General features: G+C 45.6%; 1 protein-coding gene across 1 annotated transcript in view; it reads left to right on the top strand.

The window, feature by feature from the left end:
* The window catches only part of LOC149359404 (endothelin-converting enzyme 1-like), a 163467-nt gene extending 144798 nt beyond the window's left edge, over positions 1-18669 (top strand). The window contains exons 3-4 of the mRNA XM_089567669.1: positions 11956-12055; positions 16717-18669. Of these exons, the coding sequence (XP_089423795.1) occupies positions 11956-12055; positions 16717-18669 (2053 nt within the window). The remainder of the gene's footprint in view (positions 1-11955; positions 12056-16716) is intronic.
* Positions 18670-20802: the final 2133 nt, after the last annotated feature.

Below are 20802 nucleotides of genomic sequence, written 5' to 3' on the forward strand. Positions count from 1 at the left end.
TGACCAAATATAAGCATTTGGGAGTTTGGATTACGGATAAGCTTAAATAGAATGAGCAAGTAGATTATGTGAGAGCTAATGCTACACCAAATTATTCTTTCTTCGAAGGACTCTTTCCACTCCTAGCGTTCGTTTACTTGCATATAAGTCCATCGTACTGCCGATACTAGACCATGCTGCTGTTATTTACACACAAACTAATATAAATAAAACTGAAAGTGTGCAAAAAAGGGCCGTTTAGTTGATACACGTATACAGCACCTTCCGGAGAACATTTGTCAAGGCATTATTAAGAAAAGCAGACTTAGTCTGATTAGTTCAAAGAAATTGAGTCTCGTCAGAAATTTTTGTATCAATTAGTGAACAGTCATTACATGGTTCATTTTGCTAAAATATCTTTGTCATCTCGGTATGGAACAAGACAGCGTCATAATCTAACAATAACCCCTTTTCGCACAAATAATAACACCTTTAAATACTCATTTCTTCCAAGAACTGTTAGTGATTGGAATGCACTCACCAATGGTGAAGCCTTTCAGTCATCCTTGGAATTATTTAAATGCCGTTTGTGGTTATTTGTCTCCAAGTTTATCACACTATGTTTTAGTGTGATTGGTGCTTCTGCTGACTGGCTGCTTTGTTGCCGGTTGCATTATTCAAATATGTCGTTCTTTTCATTTAGTACCCCTTCTCGTTCTTGTATCTTTATCTTTCTCGATGTATTCCCACCTTGCTAAAATCCCTCCATGGGATTGTATTTTGTATAAATAAATAAAAATAAATATTTTTTTCCTTTTTTCCTCTCAAATCGTTTTTGTAATCTTTTTTGTTACCTTTGTATCCCCTGGCTTTGATTATTTCTTGTTCTTCTCTAGATTCTCTTGTTGGTTGGTTGGTTGGCCTCAAATAAAATGGCACGTACCCTCTACGTTGTAGTGGCCAAGACACAGGCGGTGAACTGATGCAAAGGTAGTAGTAATAGGGTATAGGCTGACAGAATGGACGACGCAACGACAGGGGACCTGTTAGCTGGGAGATCTTTTGTCTCTGCTTCTTCTTTCTCTTTCCTCTCGCTCAGCTAGGCTTCGTTCTTAGCTTTGCTTGCTTAGGCTTGCGGATTTCTGCGAGAACTACTACTACTACAGCGTCCTTCTCGGTACGCGACCACTTGGGATGAGTTCCCGGAACAGGCGCTCGCCGTAGAAGTACCAAACAGAGGACATGCCTGCCATCGAACCACAGTAGACTGTTAGGAACAGCCGTTTAAAAACTGAGGAGACCGTCTGTAGAAATTTTATAGAATATCTAGCGACCCTTCAAAGCAATATTGTAGGTGTTTATGCTTTAAATGTGAGTACGCGGCCACCGCCTCACCCCAGTGATCGGTAAAGTTGAGCGATTATGTGTGCTATAAGCGCAAAAGAGATTTCAGCAAGCCAGACCAAAGTAAAACACATCCTATAAGTGAGCTCTCAGCTGAGCGGAACCATGCCTTACTTGAAGCGACACTCAGGACAATTGCATCGAATCCCTGTTCGACACCACATGGGTTTGGTGGTAAGCCTATAACATTTGGTTCAGGCATGACAGAGAAATCACATCTCAACACAATCAATCTGCAAACGATTGAGAAGTGGGAGAACGCTCTGTCCAGCTCAAGTCTCAGGAGCCAGGAATGGCCTGTCACGAGTACGACGGCGCGCAGCTCCGCCGCCCGCATCCTCGTTTCTTTTCGGGCAAATTTGACTTCCTCCTCCGTAAAAATCGATTGCACTCGTAAACTTGCGCTTGGCTGTGTTCACGTTTGCTTCCCCTCAGAAGAGAAATTTTTTTGGCTGACAGACTGCGATGAGATATTTTCCCCGTCATTTGATTTCTGCTCTTGCCGTCAGGACAAAAGAGGCCCCGTGATCGCAGACGGAAATGAGTGGCTGAGTAGCCCAGTCTTAGGAATCTATAAAAAAAAACTGTCGACTCATCGCAGATTGTGTGCGATAACGGCCGGTTGCGACTACATGATATTTCATTTTACCACATTTTCTAGCCATGAAAAGTTTCGCTTTACGCAAAAGTAGCCTCGTTACCATTAAAATGAGACAATGCATCGATATAGGTGGATGTCAGTTTGTCCTCACGGGGCCTTGAAGTTGACTTTGCCGCAGCGCTCGAAAAACCTTGTTTTCCGAAGCTAGTAGTATGGAACACGCTCTCACAAACCCAGCCGCTCAGTGGGTGCTTCACACGAACACTCAACGCCTGGTACGCAAAAACAGTGGACCAAGAACGAAGTGGACCAAGAACGCCACCATACTCACAGCTGCTGAAGCAAAATCAAAACGGGGAGGGGCAAAGGGAGGTTAATACAGTAGAGACTGTGGACATTAGAAAAGGACCGCAGAAGGGCTCGCAAAGGAGACAAGAGTGAACAGCTGAACTTTCGTGAAGAATTTAGGAATTCCGGGCAGGAATTGGAACTAACGCTTTGAAAGTAAACTGCTTTTTGAGAGAGTTCGTTTCTTGCGACAAGAAGAAGACAAATGAGGCCACAGGGATATTCTTTCCAGAACACGGGCCTTAAACCACCGACAAGACAAGAGAGGACGACAGAACACAGCGCTCTGTTTCTCGCGCTGTAACTATGGAACATCGTCACCAACTAGCCAAACAGCTTGCTTTATTTCTGCTGACAAGCAGCAAGACCATGGCCTCAACACGATGTTGATGAGAGGCAGTCTGAACTGAAAATTTGCTGTGGACATCCAGCGACAACCGAACTTAGAAACCCACAGGGGCAACAAGGGGAAATAACTTAAGCATTTGAAAATAAAGAAGCAAAGAAGCCTTAGAATAAAATGATTAAGTAACCACAGGCCAACCACGCTGGAACCGACAAGGCTGCTTTCTTTTATTCTATGCGGCGTGGAAGCGGCGAAAAATTACACGTCTTTTCCTCACTAATGCTGGCGGTGGCATCCCAGAACTCATTTTCCTATGGCCATCATCGTGCAAATCTTCTGTAGCCGGAAACCCATAACGCTGCAAGCGCCCCCTGGCGGGAAGCGCGGGCAGCAACGCACTCGCGATGCGAGCGGAACGAGGCAGAAAGTGTTTACCGAGCTTCGCTGGAGACCGATCCGTTTCTGCTCGCTTTTCTTTCGCTGCTGCTTTGCTGCTTTCGTCCAGGGTTTAGCTTCATTTCCGTGGGGCCCCAACGCTGTAATCTCGACAGCTTGCTTGGGATGAATAGCATAGGGCTCGCTTCTGCGGCAGAACCGATGAGTCAACACTGACAGAGTGTGCGCTTCAGCGCTTCGGCCGCTTCCACCATCGTGCAGGCGAGAAATATTGCAACGCACCGCGTACGTCTCAGCGGGAAAGATTACAGCACTCTTCCGGAATATTTGCTACTTTTTACAGTGGCATGTGCGTGCATGGTATTTTCAAGGAGAGAAGCGAATAAGAAGTGTACAGGATGCGAATAAAAATACGGCGAAATGGATTATCACCTGTGCAGAGACCTTTCGCCGCCATGCCGCGTATGAAACAGTAGCCCAAACCTGCTGCTGCCATCTCGAAATCCGGTCAGGGCAGGCAGTTAGCGGAAATATTAGAGTCTCCCCCCTCCCGTCCTCTCACTTTCCTCCACTTTTTGGCGATGTTCATTGGCTTCAATCTAGCCTAGAACGCATCAACCTCAATGCTGAAATGTTGATGATCAACCCCGCGATTAACACCTCAAAACTATCGTCCCCGCTTATTGGAAACCCTTTTAAAATGGTCGCAGAAAACATGACAACAGCAGCAACTTCGCACCCGGTTTTACGCAGCGGAAGTTTGGATAGGAAAATGCCTTTCGGAAGGTCTTATTGGCGCGCCGTCTATATGCAGTGGAATTACTGTAACGGGAAATCTGGAATGTGCATCCATGCGTCTTGGCTGCCCAGTCTGGTTGTCCTCCGGCTTCACATAAGTCGCGGAGATTTTCTATATGATGCAGAACTCAAGCACCATGAAATAGACAATTTGAGCGCTTTGTCATTATTAATGATAACTCCAGGGCACGTTAGCGGTCTTTTGTAGTATGCTTCAAAATACTGTTCGGTGTATACATTGCGTCGGTCAGTGACCTCTAAGAGACTTCGGGATAACCATCTTCAGTGCATTTTACCTTCAGACGCTGCTTTTCTAGCTCTAATCCACGGCATCAAAACTATTAAGGCGGAAGCCTTTAATGCCTCATCGTTGTAAGCAGGAGTTGTCGACAGAAATGTCACGCTTTTCAATTGGTCGAAACAGTCGTGACGTCACAGTGCGCGCATTTCAAACGGGGCCAATTGTACTTTGGCTAGTAACCATCTAACCAATTAAAGGGATCGTTAGTGATGCTCCAAGTAAGTGGGAATGGGTTTAGTTATTTGCTTAATTTACCCAATCAGCCTAATTAACCTTTCTAATCAGGCCAGATAAATAAATAAATCCGAATAGGAAATTTGTCGAGCTCGGGAATCGAACCCCGATCTCCGGAGTGTGAGACGAGCATGCTACCACTCCGCCATGCCAGCTTTTTTTTTTCTTCAACATGGTATTTATTAAAGTGATGTAATGTTCTATGTACATGAATTATATACAAGCCATTATGAAAACAGTGTTAAACAATACATATTGAAAAGACCATGCACTAGAAAAGGGGCAATGCAGAGCACATCACTAATAGTGAGTGCCACTCCGGTTCGTACTCAGTCTGGGCATACACGTCTCTTTGATGAACAACCATTCGACTGAAGTGATCCTTTGTAGACACAACAGGTTCACAGTGTCTGTCCATCATGCTGGTTTTCCAGAGGCTGTGCAGTCCAATCAGAAAGAACATGTCCAGGGGTTCATCAACAAATGGCAGCGCAGTGAGATAGCGAAGAGAATGCGGAGTCAGATGAATTCTTTTTTTAAATGTGCGTTGCAGGATATCCCAGAAGAGTACTGCATCTTTGCAACTGATGAAACAATGCTCAATTGTTTCTGGTTCATCACAAAGGCGGCAATTAACGGTAGACACAAAAATGCCATTTTTCTCTAACCATGTTCTAACGGGCAACGTACCGGTGTGTAACTTAAAGAAAAAGGTCTTTGTACACGGCGAGACTGGCATCTTACGTACTCTTTTGAGTACGTCATGCCCAGGTAAACCAAAATACAGAGAGCGGTACATGGGCGGAGGGAAGAGCATACTAATCAAATCCTTATACAACTTTTTCCTCGACACTAAAAAAAGGAACTCAGGAGAAAAACGAACAAGTAGGAAACGGACAGCCAAATACACCTCTTGCATTATGCCCCACAAACACGGACGATCACAAACATTGGAAGACACAGTGAGGTTGGGTAAAATATGAACTAAATTTGTTTGCAGGAATGAACGTACTATTGGGTGTGTAGTGTCGCGGAAAAACATGAAACGTGACACTATCTGTCGGACATACAGGTGAACTAGACCAAGGCCACCAGCGCTTACAGGCCGATAAAGGTTATCACGCCTCATGGATTCAAAAGACGAATCCCACACAAAAGTAGCGAAAACCCTGTTAAAACGCTGGATAGGAAGTCTTGCGCAATGAATAATTTGCAGTACATAATATATTTTAGTGGCGAGAAACAGATTACAGGCGGTCGCCGTGCCAAAAATTGAGAGGTCATGGGGGACAAACGTTTGAGCATAGCGCTGAAGAGTTGATACGCGGTCTTTCCAATAATGTGCGCTATGCTTATAGGCACTCAAAGAGACGCCAAGGCACATTGGTGGCCTGCATGTCCATGTTATACCAGCATATTCAGCAGGTGTCGTACCCCAGCCACCAAACCAAAGACCTTAACTCTTAGAGCGATTAATCCGACTTCCTGACACCGAACCAAAGTCCTCCGTTAAACGAATAACCTCATCGATGCTTGGCTTATCAGTACAAAAAACCGCAAGGTCATCTGCATAAGCCAATACCTTCAGTTCATGGCCCATTATTCGGAAACCATTGACAGCTCTACTGTTTATAACAGTTATGCAAAGTGGCTCCAAGTATAATGCGAACAGGAGCGGAGACACTGGGCACCCTTGTTTCACCGAAGACTGATTTGGGACTGGTTGCGAGAGACAGCCATTAACAATCAAGCGCGTGGTACAGGATTTGTAACAAAGGCGTGTGCCAGTAGAAAGTATTGAACCGAGATGGACGTGATTTAAAAGTGCCAAAAGAAATGAATGGCACACTCGATCAAATGCCTTTGCCAGGTCAATTTGCAGCATTGCTAATTGTTCTTGAGCGTCACTGCAATACTGCAACACCGTACGGGCTACATGTAGGTTAGATTGTATTGATCGTCCCCGCAAGCCACATGTTTGATGAAGCCCAATCAAACTAGACATTGCAAGCTGCAGCCGATTTGACAGTATTTTAGCAAAAATCTTATAATCTACATTAGAAAGCGTGGTTGGTCTGTAGCCATCTACAAATCAAAGTTTTTCCTTATCCTCGGTCTTTGGTATAAAGACAATATGACTTTTCGTAAATGACTGAGGCAGAAATTCAACATCAATACTTGTCTCAAAAATTTGGAGCAGTACAGGGGCTAGAACGGATTTAAATGCCTTGTAAAATTCTCCTGCGATGCCGTCAGCCCCCGGGGTTTTCGAAAGCGGCAATTGATCAATTGCATCTTGCAATTCACCCAAGCTTAAAGAGCCACTTATTGCCTTGCACTCATCCTCATTGAGTGGGTTAATCATGGACACCAATCGCGCTATATGATCATCATCAGCAGTGTAGACGTGGCAGCAAACAGAGAACTATAGTGGTTTTCAAACTAGGTAACTATGACATCTGTACTTGTGACCAGGGCACCACCACAGTAGAGCTCAGAAATTCGCTTGGCAGCCACATGACGACGCTTATCTAGCAAGGCCTGTCTAGTAGGCTCCTCAGAGTGCAGAGCACGGTTGCTGCGGGATCGTACACGGGCCGCACGATAGCGTTCGGCATAAAACTTCTGAAGGTTGCACTTCACAGCACCAATTTCCTCTGTGTACAAGCCAGGAGCCTCACATTCAAGCGCATGCAGATTATAAAGACTCTGAAGTAACCGTCACGAGTTCTGCCTCCTCTGAAGAGGACAGTGTCCCCGCCAAGCACAAGTCCCGCCATGCCAGCTCGATGGTTTGGAATGAACAAAGGCGCGTCTAGTGAGTAGGGTGTCTTCGTTCACTCCCATCTTCCTTCCTGCCCGTTACGGCAAGGTTCAGGTGTCCACCGAGGCAAGCGAGACCGATACATTTCCTTTCCTCGAAAACCAATATACCGTCGAGCGAGGCATAGAGCCGAACGGGCGATGGTGTTTTGTGGACTCCCTGGCAGCGTTGCAAGACGCTGCCGCTTTCCACTCTTAGAGGCGAAGCTTAACATCTTAACAACACATCAGTGACACAAGCAGCAAGACTGCACTCAAGGCTTCCGCCTCAACGCAATTTAGGTCAACAAAGTGCCCCCCTGAATTTTATGTTATGTTCTTACGAACAGTTTGGACCTTGAATTTCAATGCCACATTTGATTGCCTTGCTGAAACATTCCCTCTTCAGAAGCTTTCTTTATCCGGCACTTGAAATTGCTCCTGCTAAGACTTTCCTGTAGAGATGATGGCACAATGCTGAAAATGCTAAAAAGAATTGGTTGTCCATTCTACTGCAGAGAGCTCATTTCAATTTATTTGCTCAACACACAATATTTCCTTACAGTGGATAAATTTACGCAAGATTCATGACACATTTCTACTTACGAATCATTTGGGCTCACTCACACTTTTTCAGTCACTAATCATTTTAGCTCACTAACTCATCTCGTTTCACGTCCAGTTTGAGTCAGTCACTCACTACGAGCCATGATTCACATCGGCATGTCATCACACTGCATAATATGGGTTCGAGGAATGTAAGGGAATCGTGACAAGGGATCTCCGCTTCCCGCACAGCGATACGGTGAAAGTCGTTCAAAGGTTCTGACAGATCGATGATCGTGATTGGTAACGCGATTGCGGATTCGTAATCGGTAATCGGTTGTTAGATATTGTTGATTGACAGTTGTAACCGAGAACTGGTGTTGGTACTTAGCAACTAAATGTGCTTTGTGATTGGTAATGGATACTTGTGATTTCGGAAAGACCGTAAGTGGTGATTTGTAATCGATAATTGTGAATCCGAAAAGTGTCGACTTCACGCGGCTGCCGCTGGGTGGAGTAAGCCGTAGTGACATGCGCGGAAAGTTTCCATCGCACATTAGTGCCGATAGGGGGCGCGGCCAAGGGAAGCAGGACGCCGCGATATCTACAGAAAGTTTCCGTACAGAAGAAAAACAACAGAAAAATAAAGGAGGAGAAAACGCTATGGCGTCTACTCTTAAGGCAAAGCTTAAGCATCCTCGTAAATGTCTTCTGTCTTTCTGTTTTTCTCAAAATTCTGAGAGCCCTTGCAATGCACAAATTACGTTTAGGTAGCCTTTATCGAGAACAAGTAAAAATTTAGATCTTGAATATTCAGCTGATGCGATTGTAGCTGACGCGTTCTATTTTGCGTCCGCATACGCTTTCAAAATAAATCTCATAAACTGCTTATGGTATGGATTGAGTTTGTACTGGACGTTTTTCTACCTTCCTGCCTTACCGCCATGCCAGGCTACAATATTAAAAAAGAAATTCGGCAATGGCACTAACGACTGCTTACGTTGGGAATGCGAAATCATTACTTACCCTGGGTGCATTGTTTACGCGTGAAGTTTGAACATGCATTAAAGTTTTGTTCTACGAGTTCATGTACTTGCGTATTGGTTGCGCACCAGACAGCGAAAATTTCCGACCCTCTTTCTGCATGACGATAGGCTGGCCGAGTTTGCATGTTGTGGACGCACGACGTAAGCGTTTAGTTATTTGGAACTCCCTAAGGCGCAGGCGCGGGTATGACACTACCCGTAACGCTGAACTATGAACGGTTGCATCGAATCACAGTTTTGATAAGAATGTCTGGGAAGCCATAGTAGGGAAGCCATAAGGAAGCTACATATGTCACCGGTTCGAATCCCTGTCGCAAGCTAGCCTTCTACTTGACAAGCACGTGTAAGCTATATGCAACGAGAAATATGACACCACACTCGCAGCGCTGTAGGACAAACGGTTGCGTCACAATTTTTCCACGATTATAGAGATAACTAGCGCCATATTGGGGTCCTTCATTTGGAAGTATATATAGACGAACGACATCAATGAGATTGTTTAAAGTGTCAATGCTGAGCTTGCTGCATGCTTCCTACGGCCGCTTAGACGTCATCCTATTTTTCTTGCCTTTGCTGGCAGTGAGAGAGAGATAAAGAGGGAAGGCAGGGAGTTTAGCCACAAGGGTGTTACGGTTGGCTGTCATGCACTGGGGAAGAGGGAATTGGAAAGAGAAAAAGAGTTGGAGCGAGGAGCACAGTCACAATTGGTCCCTCAAGCCAATCGCTCTCACTCAGCAAAACAGTGCCTTAAGGGTCGTCAGGTCAGTAGACTGCTTTGGATACGGTCCTAGGATCTTGTCTTCTATCAAAGGGCGACGACCGAGGCAGTCCAGAGCACAACGCAGCCTATATCTTTCTGTAGAAAAAGTAGGGCATTCACACGTCTCCTCGCCTCTATATCTTTCACACATACACACTCTTGCTTTTCTTGTAATGGGACAAGTAATGATTTCGCATTAATAAATAACATTTCAACAACGCCCCTCTTTGTGTATGCATTCATGAGTGGCAGCAGACCAAACCAATACAGCGCGCGTGGTCAGGCCGTTCCTAGTGAAAGACGAAGAACTTCAGGGGCAAGAAGAAGAAGAGTTTAACGCGATCTAACCGTTCGTTTCTTGGTCTCCTTGCACGTCAAGGCCTTCGACAGCTGGGCGTCAACGTTTCCAGTCGAGGTGAGTGCGGGCATGCTAGGTGGATCCAGTAGACGTTGGTTAATACCTAAAATATGGACGCCTCATACAGCGGAGAAATTGTGATGTGCCGCTACAGTTGGCGAGCTTGCGTATTACTACGGGCCAAAATTCACAACCGATAGTCAGGAACCATTTTACGTAGCATTAGAAGACTTAGCAATTCGTACATGAGCCCGTGATGAGCCCAGCTTAAAACAATGGCAACTGCGATGTCAGAGTTCGCGAATATTTTTCAGTGCCCACCGCTCACAGTTTAATCTTCTATTGAGCAACTAGGATTCAGCTTCTGCCACCGCATGCCAAGTTAGGTATATGGGGGGGGGGGGGATTATTGTGTGTTGAAATGTATTATTAGCACAGCATGTAAGCAAAAATATCTTTACTTTTCGGCCTCAAGCATTCTAACACACTTCTTGACGGCATTGTATAGTACCCTCAGAAGATGTCAGACCGAACAATTTCTAACCTTCCATCTCTTTACTAGTTTTTCTTTCGCTCATTGCAGATGCCCCGCGAAATGCAAAAAAGAATTGCATGTGACATGCCCGTTTGCGTGCCGCGATGCTGTGCTCTCAAACGTTCCGCGTATGAAATAACAGATCATGTAGCGCGCTGCGCTGCGGCGCAAAAGGCGACTGGGCAGCGGCGCAGCAGCGTGCTGCTCGATTTACGCCAGCGTTATTCATTCTGCCATCGCAGCCGTTCATGATGGCGAAAAGAGGACGCAGGCTTTATCGCTTGAGCTGGCATAAATCGCACAGCCAGCGCCTGCGTCGCGGCTCTGTCACCTTATAAGCGGCAGCACACCGGCTGAATGAGCTGTTCGTTTGTAGGCGGAACGTTTCAGAGAATTGCAATCACCGCGGGCAAACGGACATTTCCCGAGGTAATCTTTTTGTTTGTATTTCGCGCGCATATGAAGTGAGCGAAAAAAACTCTAATACGTACTATATGGAAACATAGAAACTGTTCTATCGGACGCTCTGCGACCATTCTACAACTTTCTCAATGGAATTTTCGCCTATCATTGTTTATTGCTAAGATAGTCAATTAATCTCAACTAATTATGCAATTAGGCAGAATATATATAGTGCGACTTGCTTCCTACAACAGCCATTGAAAATCATTTTGGTAGCGTTGTCTTAAAGTGACTAGACATATTTTAAAACCCCACCTAAGGATATGGCGTGACCTTCAGCCAACAAAAGCAGTTTTTAGTAGGGCTTGTGTGTGTGTGTGTGTGTGTGTGTGTGTGTGTGTGTGTGTGTGTGTGTGTGTGTGTGTGTGTGTGTGTGTGTGTGTGTGTGTGTGTGTGTGTGTGTGTGTGTGTGTGTGTGTGTGTGTGCGCGCGCGCGTGCGTGTGCGTGTGTGCGTGTGTGTGTGTGTGTGTGTGTGCGCGCGCGCGCTTTTGTGTCGTTTTTCTCCTAGTCTGCGTCTGCTTGCACAAAATGTTTTACAAGACCACAAGAGAAGCGGGTGAAAAGCGCCGACCAATCACACCAGCTTTTCAGGCAGCCTCCGGCTGGACACCACCACTTGGTAGAAAATGCACATCAAGAACCATGCTAGCTGTACCTACTCGGGTCAATAACATACCTAAATTAAACCACGCAACTGAGACAACAGACTGGAAAGATGCACTGCTGATGAGGCCATGCTCTTCAGGAGTAGACTCAAAGCCTGAACAATGCTGAGTGCTGTAGAACGATTGCGAAAAACAAAATAAAGAAGTCTTAATTGTTCGACCCGATCGATGAAAACATACTAAAAAATACATTGCTACATATCAGATATTCAATAAGAGTACCGTAGAATCTTCCAGTGTTAAATATATTTGCCCTAGAATGTTGGTTATGAATTAAAGAACAAAAATTGCGTGCTACTTTTTTCTTTCAAGGACAGGATAAAATTTAAATAGAATGACATAGTCGCATTCTCAAGTTCAACATTCATCTCAGGCAGAGCCCGATGAGCCGAGGCACTTCACTCCAGGCGCCCCTCAACCAAGCCTCCGGACTAAGCCCGGTGCTGACGCCATCGAGTCCCACGAGCCCACGGGTGAGTACGATGCAAGCTGCTAGGGATTTAGTAAGCATCGCATTACTGACAAAGTGTCTCTGGATTGTTTTCGGCCGCTAGAGCATGCCATATGAGATCACTCTGAATCATGACAACTGATCGCCTGAGCGACAAGTCATGCAGCACGTCATGGCGATCTGTCTGCTCTTCAGGATCGGCATTGCTAACATGGCAGCGACCAGGCTTACTTCAACGCCTTGCCATGCAGTGAAAAAGTAATGCTTTGAGGTGCAGGCAATCCAAAGAATTCAAGAAGAGGGCTTGGTTGGGCTGGCTTGTGCGTGCGGATGGGAGCGACTGAACCGTGCTAACGGACAGGACGGAAGAGAAGAACTCGAACACTTGCGCTAACTTGAAACTAAATGATCAATTGTTTGCTAGTCAGTGCATGTGTTTCTTTTCTTCCCTTCCGTCCTGTCTGTTGGCGCTGTTCACTCGTTTCTATCAACTATCCACATTTTCATGTGTGATATATTGAAGGGGCGCAGCATAGTGATGACCGCATTTCAGAAGTTACCGCAGATGCCCAATGAAGCATGTTTCCAGAGTTCCCAGGGGGCCTGACGACTCCCTACAAAAATGTTACTCAGAAACCGAAACAGCGCGAATACTGAATCTGAAACAAGCGGAAGAAATATTCTCGGTTTGCATTAGGCTTCGCAGAATATACACAAAGTGTCGCGGTAAAATTGAGCCAAACGTTTCCTTTCTGCGAGCGGTCTCTCTATTGTGGCGCAGTGAAATTTCTAATACGAATCAAGTGCCATCGGAAATCTGCAAAGGACAACACGGAGTATGCACAATGTAACATAACGGGGCCACCGTTTATTTCGGTCATTAGCGACTTTGTGCATCGTCGGAAGGAATTCCCTATGGAAGCGAATAGGTTCGAATAACCAGAACAGTTACCAACGGGCATTTGCTTCAGCGATGGCATGAAGATACTACGAAGCCGGAAGACACGTTCTTGTGGATTGCGTTCCCTCGAGGCTCCGTACCGCTAGCACAGAATGGACCTCGCCAGGCACGCGCGGACTTCCTATGCGCGACGAGAGGCAAAACCATGGCCGGAAAATAGCCTCTGAGGGGGAAGCCTGGACATTAAAAATAAGAAAGGATAAAGTCAGCTGCGACTGTCAGCCTGAAACACGTTCTATTAGCCACAGACAGACGTCTGTCCTCACGTGGCGCCGACTTTCGTGTGTACATCGAGAAAAAGTGAGGACGGAACGGTTTGCGTAAGCTGGTCGTATGACATAAAGCTCCCTCCATTGTTTCTAAGTGCTACAGCATTTATAGTGGGCACTCCCAGCATTTAGCTGTGGTTCGTTTGTTTCTATCTTTATTTGTTTGCTCTATAAAGAAGAAGAAGCTTATTCGTGAAAAAGAAGATGAATATGCGCTTCAGCAGCATAGCTATCGCCACGTTGTGTTCGACCTGGCTGATCTCGTACTGTTTTCACCGCTCCTCCCGTCGTCCAGTTCTTTTCAACAAACCCCGTCTTACACTTTGTCTTGTTTCTTTGTGTTTTTGAAGCCTGCTTTGTGGCAGGCTGTCGAGGTGTTTACATATTAGTGCGATAGCATTGTTCCGATGTGTATACCCCGAGCAAGATCTTGCGATGTTCGTGGGCTTGTGCCAAGTGAAATAAATGTACAAATATACACCAAATGAATATTGCCGCCACTGGGATTCGAGCCCACGGCCATGCGAACTGATCATCGCCGCTGGCCGCTGCACGAGAGCACTAGGCTATCGGCAGCCGATCGCGCGTCATGTTAAAGTGCAGTGCATCGTCTTCTGCATCAACTAATACTACTATGAAATTAATATACGTGCTTTGAGCTGTGTGGCGGTAGTAGTATTTGTGTGCTGCATGCGTTGGCGTGGATAACGTTGGGGCAAAAACACGGCACTATAGCAATACGCGTAGTCGTTGACAACATTTCCATGCTTGTTAGGTAACTAGGCAGGCGGGGTGACACGCCATTGCTTGAAAGTGATGACAAAAAGATGAACTTGTTCGAGGGCGCCTGTGGGGGGGGGTCCTTAATTCGTGGGCTATCCCAATTGCTTCTGACACCTTCCTCACGCACTCACCCACTTTCGGTATATACCCTTTCTCAAAACAGGAAAATAAGTGGAACACAGAAAAGCGTAATCGGAATCTAAAGCAAGATTGATGACTTAAAGTTACCCACAAATTTACTTCGTTCGCTGTAGAGGCGAAATTATCGTTCACACATTATGTAGCTGAACTAGGGACAGCCATCGATAACTCCGTTCGCAGGATATATGAAAGGAAAGAAAAGAACAGAGGATTTTTTTTGTTTAGCAACCGCGCGACAAGTGTCACCTGGCCTGTGGTTTGCTGGGTCAAAAGCGTAGGTTTACCCTTATGAATCACCTAGATCAAAGTAAGAAAATGGGGGGCAATAGGCAATAAACCCCCCCGTACTGCTTCTATTCCGGTTTAAAAAAACATGCAGATGGAGGAGAACACCGAATAAAAGCTTCAGATGAATATAAAATCCTCAGAAGGCCCTCCTCTGTTTTAATCTGAGAAGTCAACACAATGCGTAGTGAACTTAAGCCTCTATACTTCTTGATATTTATGTGCGGTCGCCGATAATAAGTGAGCATTGCGAAGCAAGATACTCACGGATTTACCTGCCAAGCTTCAAAAAAGATTCCAACTCTCGTAAAGGGCCATTCATACTTGCGATTCGCAGATGCTGTGTGATTTCATTTGTCAGGAAACGACGAAGGTCAGTTGAACCCTGCTCAGTTTTCTAGCTTTACGACTGCGAAAAGGAAGCCGCTAACCGATCAGCAGTGCTGCAGAAGTGAACAGAACCTTGCTTTATATCTGGCATCTGGCTGGCGGTCGTGGCCGAGATGGATTACTATCGTACAGAACGAGATACATTCGGGAAATTGACCCGCAAGGCGCTTTTACCCAGTGAACATCAGTATCGTTGAGCCGTGTCTTGCATGCAAGCTGTAGCCTTTCGCACACTTGTCGCGAATCACAAGTGTGAATGGGCCTTGAGCCGTTTCGTAAAGAGTTCACATTATGTTTTATTGTAGATTTACCCTTTTTTGCAGTGAAAAGATGACAATACTTAGGAATTTTTTTGCAGGCCTTCGAAGAGCCCATCCGAAGTGCGTCGGGATCTAGGTCCACCGCACTGGTGCGTAGAGTTTTTTACTTTATATACAGTCTTTCACTGAATCAAAATAGCTTAATACGCCGCTTCCACTGAAAAATATCTCTTCGGCATCTACGGGAGGTTAGCGATAGCAAAGGCTTGGCGTCCATTCAGGGAATCAAGAATAAAATAAGATGAACTAAAAGCGAAAATAAATAAGGCATTGTTGTCTTCGCTACAACAAAGTCTTTAAATAGGTGACGTTTTTCATTCGTTCTTCCTCTGGTGCACTCCTCTGACTGCACGGGTGGATATCACCGCGAAGTCAATGGCCGCGGCTTCATTCACATGCTGAGTGCATTCACATGCACATTCACATGCACGTCGAATAAAGCTGCGAGAACTGGCATTGCTCTAAAGCCTCGCCGCAAAATAAACGCGTTGGCACAGAGAAGTGTTTGAGAGGAGCAGACTGAAATCGCTGCGGCATCTCATAAAACGGCAACGGAAAAATTTTATTCAAAATGTAATTGGAATAACCTCCCGCTGATCACCGTATTTCTGCTTTTATACGCATCAAAACTCGGAAGAAATGCCCCAAAAGTGTTAAAAAGAATAAAAAGAACTTAGATTATTCCTTGTAAAATGCACAGCATGATTTCGGAGTGCATAGTGCGTGCTTCTTTAATGCATCTAGTTTGATATTCCTTTCAAATGCTGGATTCTAAGCTTTAATAGATGGCGCTGCAGAAATCCACTGCCACAGAGACTTAAAATGTGCATGCGGCGATTGCCTGCCACCTGTCCGGTGCTGTGTGTAGGAAATGTTCACAGGGGCTGTATTAATAGGGTTGGGGCGTTTTAACGTGCCCCATGATGATAAGAGGTTTTACGGAAGAACGTATTTCAGAATTCATTATGCTGCTTTTCGTTCTTCATTGCACGACCAACCCTGTGAAAAAAAAACTACCGAACCCTGCCAAAATCTTAACAAATAGTTTCATCGTAACAACTGAATTTTATATTGTTTTGTAGTATTTCACTGCAGTACTGGAAATTTTTTCTCTACTACTTTTCTGTAGTCTATAGTTCTTAGTGCTTTACTCTAGTAATTATATAAAATTCTTTTGTTATGACAAGCATTTTGCCACTAAAATCTCAATGGCAAAAAGATCACAGAAAATTTCTTTTAACGACAGAAAATTTTGTGTTGCGCTTTTAGATTGGGAATAGCCGCTTCGTTTCAGTACTCAGACCGCTACAGGAAGCATTATGCACTACGACCAAATTGCATATGCTAACGTTCTATGCCAACCGGAACGAAGTGCCTTAAAAAAATTTGGGTTGGCTAGAACAGAAAGTAAACAAAATTCATGGTTAGGCTTCCTTATCATCGAGAACCTGTTACTGTTCGCTTCTTTCACTTATATTTGTGCTTCAGGTGCTGTTTCTAGCACCGATAAATTTCTCCATTTCGCACCTTTCAGTCACCTTGGAGCCTGTACCTGCGCCTGATCAGCCCGCGTGCGCAGCACGAACTTTCGTCACACCGTTCCTCAATCGCCTGTGCCGTCGGCGCTGCAGTCTTTGCCGGGGCCTGCTTCCTGCTTCTGTTAGGTGTTTTTCACGCGCCCCGCCCCCAGACGACTGCGGTTTGCACAAGTCCCGCCTGCGAGGAGTTCGCCAAACTCATGGCGGAGTCCGTCAACCGATCCTTAGACCCGTGCGCCAACTTCGACGCGTACGTCTGCTCTGGGTGGCGAACCAAGCGGAAGTACTCGGTGCACGCAGAACTTGTCGCACATGCGATTGACAAAATGACCGAGGTCGTCAGCAAAGACACGAACCCACCGACCACCGGCCAGAACATCGTGCAGAAGGCTCGCCTCTTGTACCGCTCCTGCGACATGGTCTGGCGTGGGGAGCGTGACGAGCTCCCCGTGATTCGCGAGTGTTTCCGACGAGCTGGCATCGTGTGGCCGCGCGTGCCCTCCACACCCGATGTTCTACGCACACTTCTGAGCCTGAGCATCGAGTTCGGCTGGGCCGTCGTCATCAAAGTGGCTCCACACAGGGACACCATCTGGATTAATTTGCCTCTTTCTTTTGACTTTGCTGTGGAACAGCAAGAGAGACTTGTCCGACTGGACAGTAGGCGTAGGAACTTCGAGTTCATCAGAGAGCAATTTTCGGGCGGTGATGAAAAAGCGCTGGTCACATTCGAGGAAATTAGCAAGTTGGAAGACACCTTTCTTCCTCCTCTTACTACCACTGGAAAAGGGCTATCAATGGGCGCATTCCCAGCAGGAATTCTAGAGGCGGACAAATGGATGGAGATACTCGCAGAATACAATGTAACGACCAAGCCAAATTTTCGTAGCTTTAGCTTCAACTATGTCACGACATTTCTCGAACTTTGGAAGAAGAATGGCGAGATGCAGACACACCTTTTTGTCTCATGGATGGCAGCAAGGTACGCCAGCCTCTTTGCAAACTACCAGCTGATCTCGAACTACTATGGAACCACCAATCATGAACTCATTAGGTACCACCATGGCGGCTGGTGCTATAGACTTGTCTACCGATTCGTCGGAGACTACCTCTTCGTGCCCTACAATGCCGAAGCCTTTTATCTTGAGATCCGTGAAGATGTGGAACGTATTGTCCTGTCCATACGGAACGAATTCGCTTCTCGACTCTCTTCGAGGCCGCCGTACTCTACCGACACTTCCATGCGTGTCCGGTGGAGCTCGCTCGATACTGTGATGAGCGCACTAAATCGGTCGATGGCTAGGGACGAGGACTTCGATGCTGCAGCCAATTCCCTGCCAGACATGGATCTCTCAATCATAAAAAACTGGGAGGCATCTAGGGCCATGTCTCGGCTCCTGAAAAACGACACCATACCACGCACGCTGGGATGGCACACCGTCCACAAGTTCGCACCGTATTCGACTTGGTTCGGCGACTACGTACTTGCTCCTTACGTCCTATCATTTCCGCTGTACGACCTCAACTTGCTTGATGCTGTTAAATACGGGGCGCTTGGAGCTCACGTGGCGAGAGCGTCTGCACAAATCTCTCTCGTTCACTACTTCAGTGTTAACGCGACTGCCAGCGTGATGGAAGCCGCTCGCCAATGCGTCAGGACTTCCGAAGGCAGATACACTTTGGCAACTCTGTCAGACCTGGCGTCCCTGAAAGTGCTGGCTTATGCATTCGAAAGCCACGGGTCCAGAACCAGACTGACAAGCTTCAGCAGCATGACAGGGGTGCAGTTGTTCTTTGTGGCGTGGTGCTACATCAGGTGCCGCGGATACTCGGAGGCAATGGAGGACGAATGCAACGCGGCTGTCCGCCACGTTCCTGCCTTCAGTTCAGCTTTCTCCTGCTCCCTGGGCGAACCGTTGAACCCGAGAAACAAGTGTGCCGTATTTTAGTGGGAATATTTCGCATCCCGTTTAGGCAGAGGTCCGCCGCTCACTTCGTCCGATGCTACAGCGCTGCTTAATCTTGGCTTTTTTTTTTTACGAGTACTTTGCTTTTTGTACATACTTCGCGTTATTTAAGCTTCAGAAAGCTTACATGCTTGAACGGGGTATTACCGTGTTGGGATGTACCCATAGCGCTTAAGATTAGCATTGGTTGAGGCGCAATATGTGACTTAGAAAGAACAAATTGCTATCATGACCTAATCCATAAGGACCGGCAATATCTTCGATCAAGGTGATATCTTTTTTTGCAGGGGGGATGGGGAGTTTCAAAAGTGTTCAGTTTCCCAACTTTTTGATTTTGATTGTGATTTTGTCGTCGTTCAATTATGAAGGCGATCAAAATACAACATTTTGCTGTTTGCATCCTGAGAGGTCGTGTAATTCCGCCTTTACGTCTTTCAAACCTTGCAGTAGTTAGGTGGATGCTTGTTGCACTTTTGCGTTACGTTTACGTTTTAGTTGGGATTAGAGTTTTGTCACTTATAAACATTTCTTGTTGAAATCACAGTTTTAATTCTTTTAATGAGGAGGAAAACGCATCGCGGTAGCTCACACCTAGGAAATTCGGCTCTTGAGCACTACATCGTCAATATTAGCCCGATCGTTAGAATTACATTTAGGCTTAAGGCACAATGTATTGCGGGAACCAGTTTTGGTACTGTGAATAAATCGGCCAGTTAAGCTAACGTTAAAGGCATCAGCCCAATGAAGAAAGGGGACATGAACTGTGACTCCACCAGCGGCGGTGTCTGCTAATTCTCTGACAACTCCTACGTCTTTCCGCCGTTGATAAGTGCCCAAAAAATTTTGGCACATAGTTAGCAGTGCCAAATATTCGATTTGTCTTCATCCTACGGCACTTTTTTTGTTTTGCATTATGTCTTCTCTATCCGCTACAACGGAAAAAGTTTAATAAACTGGGTCCAATTCAGTTAAACTATCACCTTAATTCTGGTCCTCTGGAGCATGCCAGTCGATTGCGATTTCTTGCCAAGCCATAGGTAAGAAAGGTAAAACAGCATAAGGTACCGGCAAAGAAAAGAAGAAAAACGCCGTACTTGGGCTCTTTTTCTGTTGGCTATATATGGACCAACTAGTCCAGAATGAAAAAAAAAAATGAACCCTGCATTGCTCACCCCTGGAAAATGAAATCTGCGCAATATTTTTTACTTTCACACAGACCCGGAGGAGCACTAAAGGGAGATATAAATATTAAACTGTACGCAATATTGATAGCTTATTCCTCAGGATCACTATTTTTTTGGAGTGGAAGGGTTGCTGCGGCACTGAGAAAATTGCTAATGAGAGTCCTAACACTTTTAAACTTTTAAACCAGCCCAGAAAAAAAGAAGTAGTTCGGTCATTATTTTCTCGCATTTCCATTGAATATATCCTACATATCAAAAAGGTCCACTTCCATGGTGTAAAAGTGCTTGCGCAGACCGGCTCATCCCACTACCGCACAATGAACAGCACACGCACTCTGCGGCACCGGGTTGCGTCTTTCTCATTACAATGCACTTGTACGGCAAAAATACGCTCCGTGGGTGCAAAAGAAAGTACGACAAGCTGTTGTAGGCAAGCCGCAAACAGCAGAACAAACTGCTCATCGTGTTAATTAAAAGACTAGCGCATAAAACTAATTAAAAGACTAACGCATATACCCAGTGCGCGCATGTGCCACCGAAGTGTTTTTAAGTACCTGTTTGTTGTAGTAAATCTTCAGTTGATGTTTAGCGCTCGTCATGTCTCCTTCTTTGTCTTTGTCCGAGTTTTACGCGCTAGTCTTTTAATCAACAATGACACACCAACTAGCCTAGCTTTCCGCCTTGATTGCTCATCGTGCTCCCGCCCGTATGCACCGGGTGTTTCAGAGAAGACATTCAAAATTCACAAATAGCCTTTTTGGGGTAAAAGTATTGCTTTTGCGGGAAAGTATTACGAGTATTGACGGACAACATGAAACCAGTGAATCGTGTTCAGTAGTAAGCTGCTTAACTAACTATAACTAGTAGATTTAGGCGCCTAGTTGCAATTAGAGATTTGTACCGGTCGTTAGTGACAGCCTTATAAGTTTTT

This window comes from Amblyomma mixtum, chromosome 2, assembly GCF_055824585.1.
Source record: "Amblyomma mixtum isolate Tamu chromosome 2, ASM5582458v1, whole genome shotgun sequence".
Lineage (NCBI taxonomy): Eukaryota > Metazoa > Arthropoda > Arachnida > Ixodida > Ixodidae > Amblyomma > Amblyomma mixtum.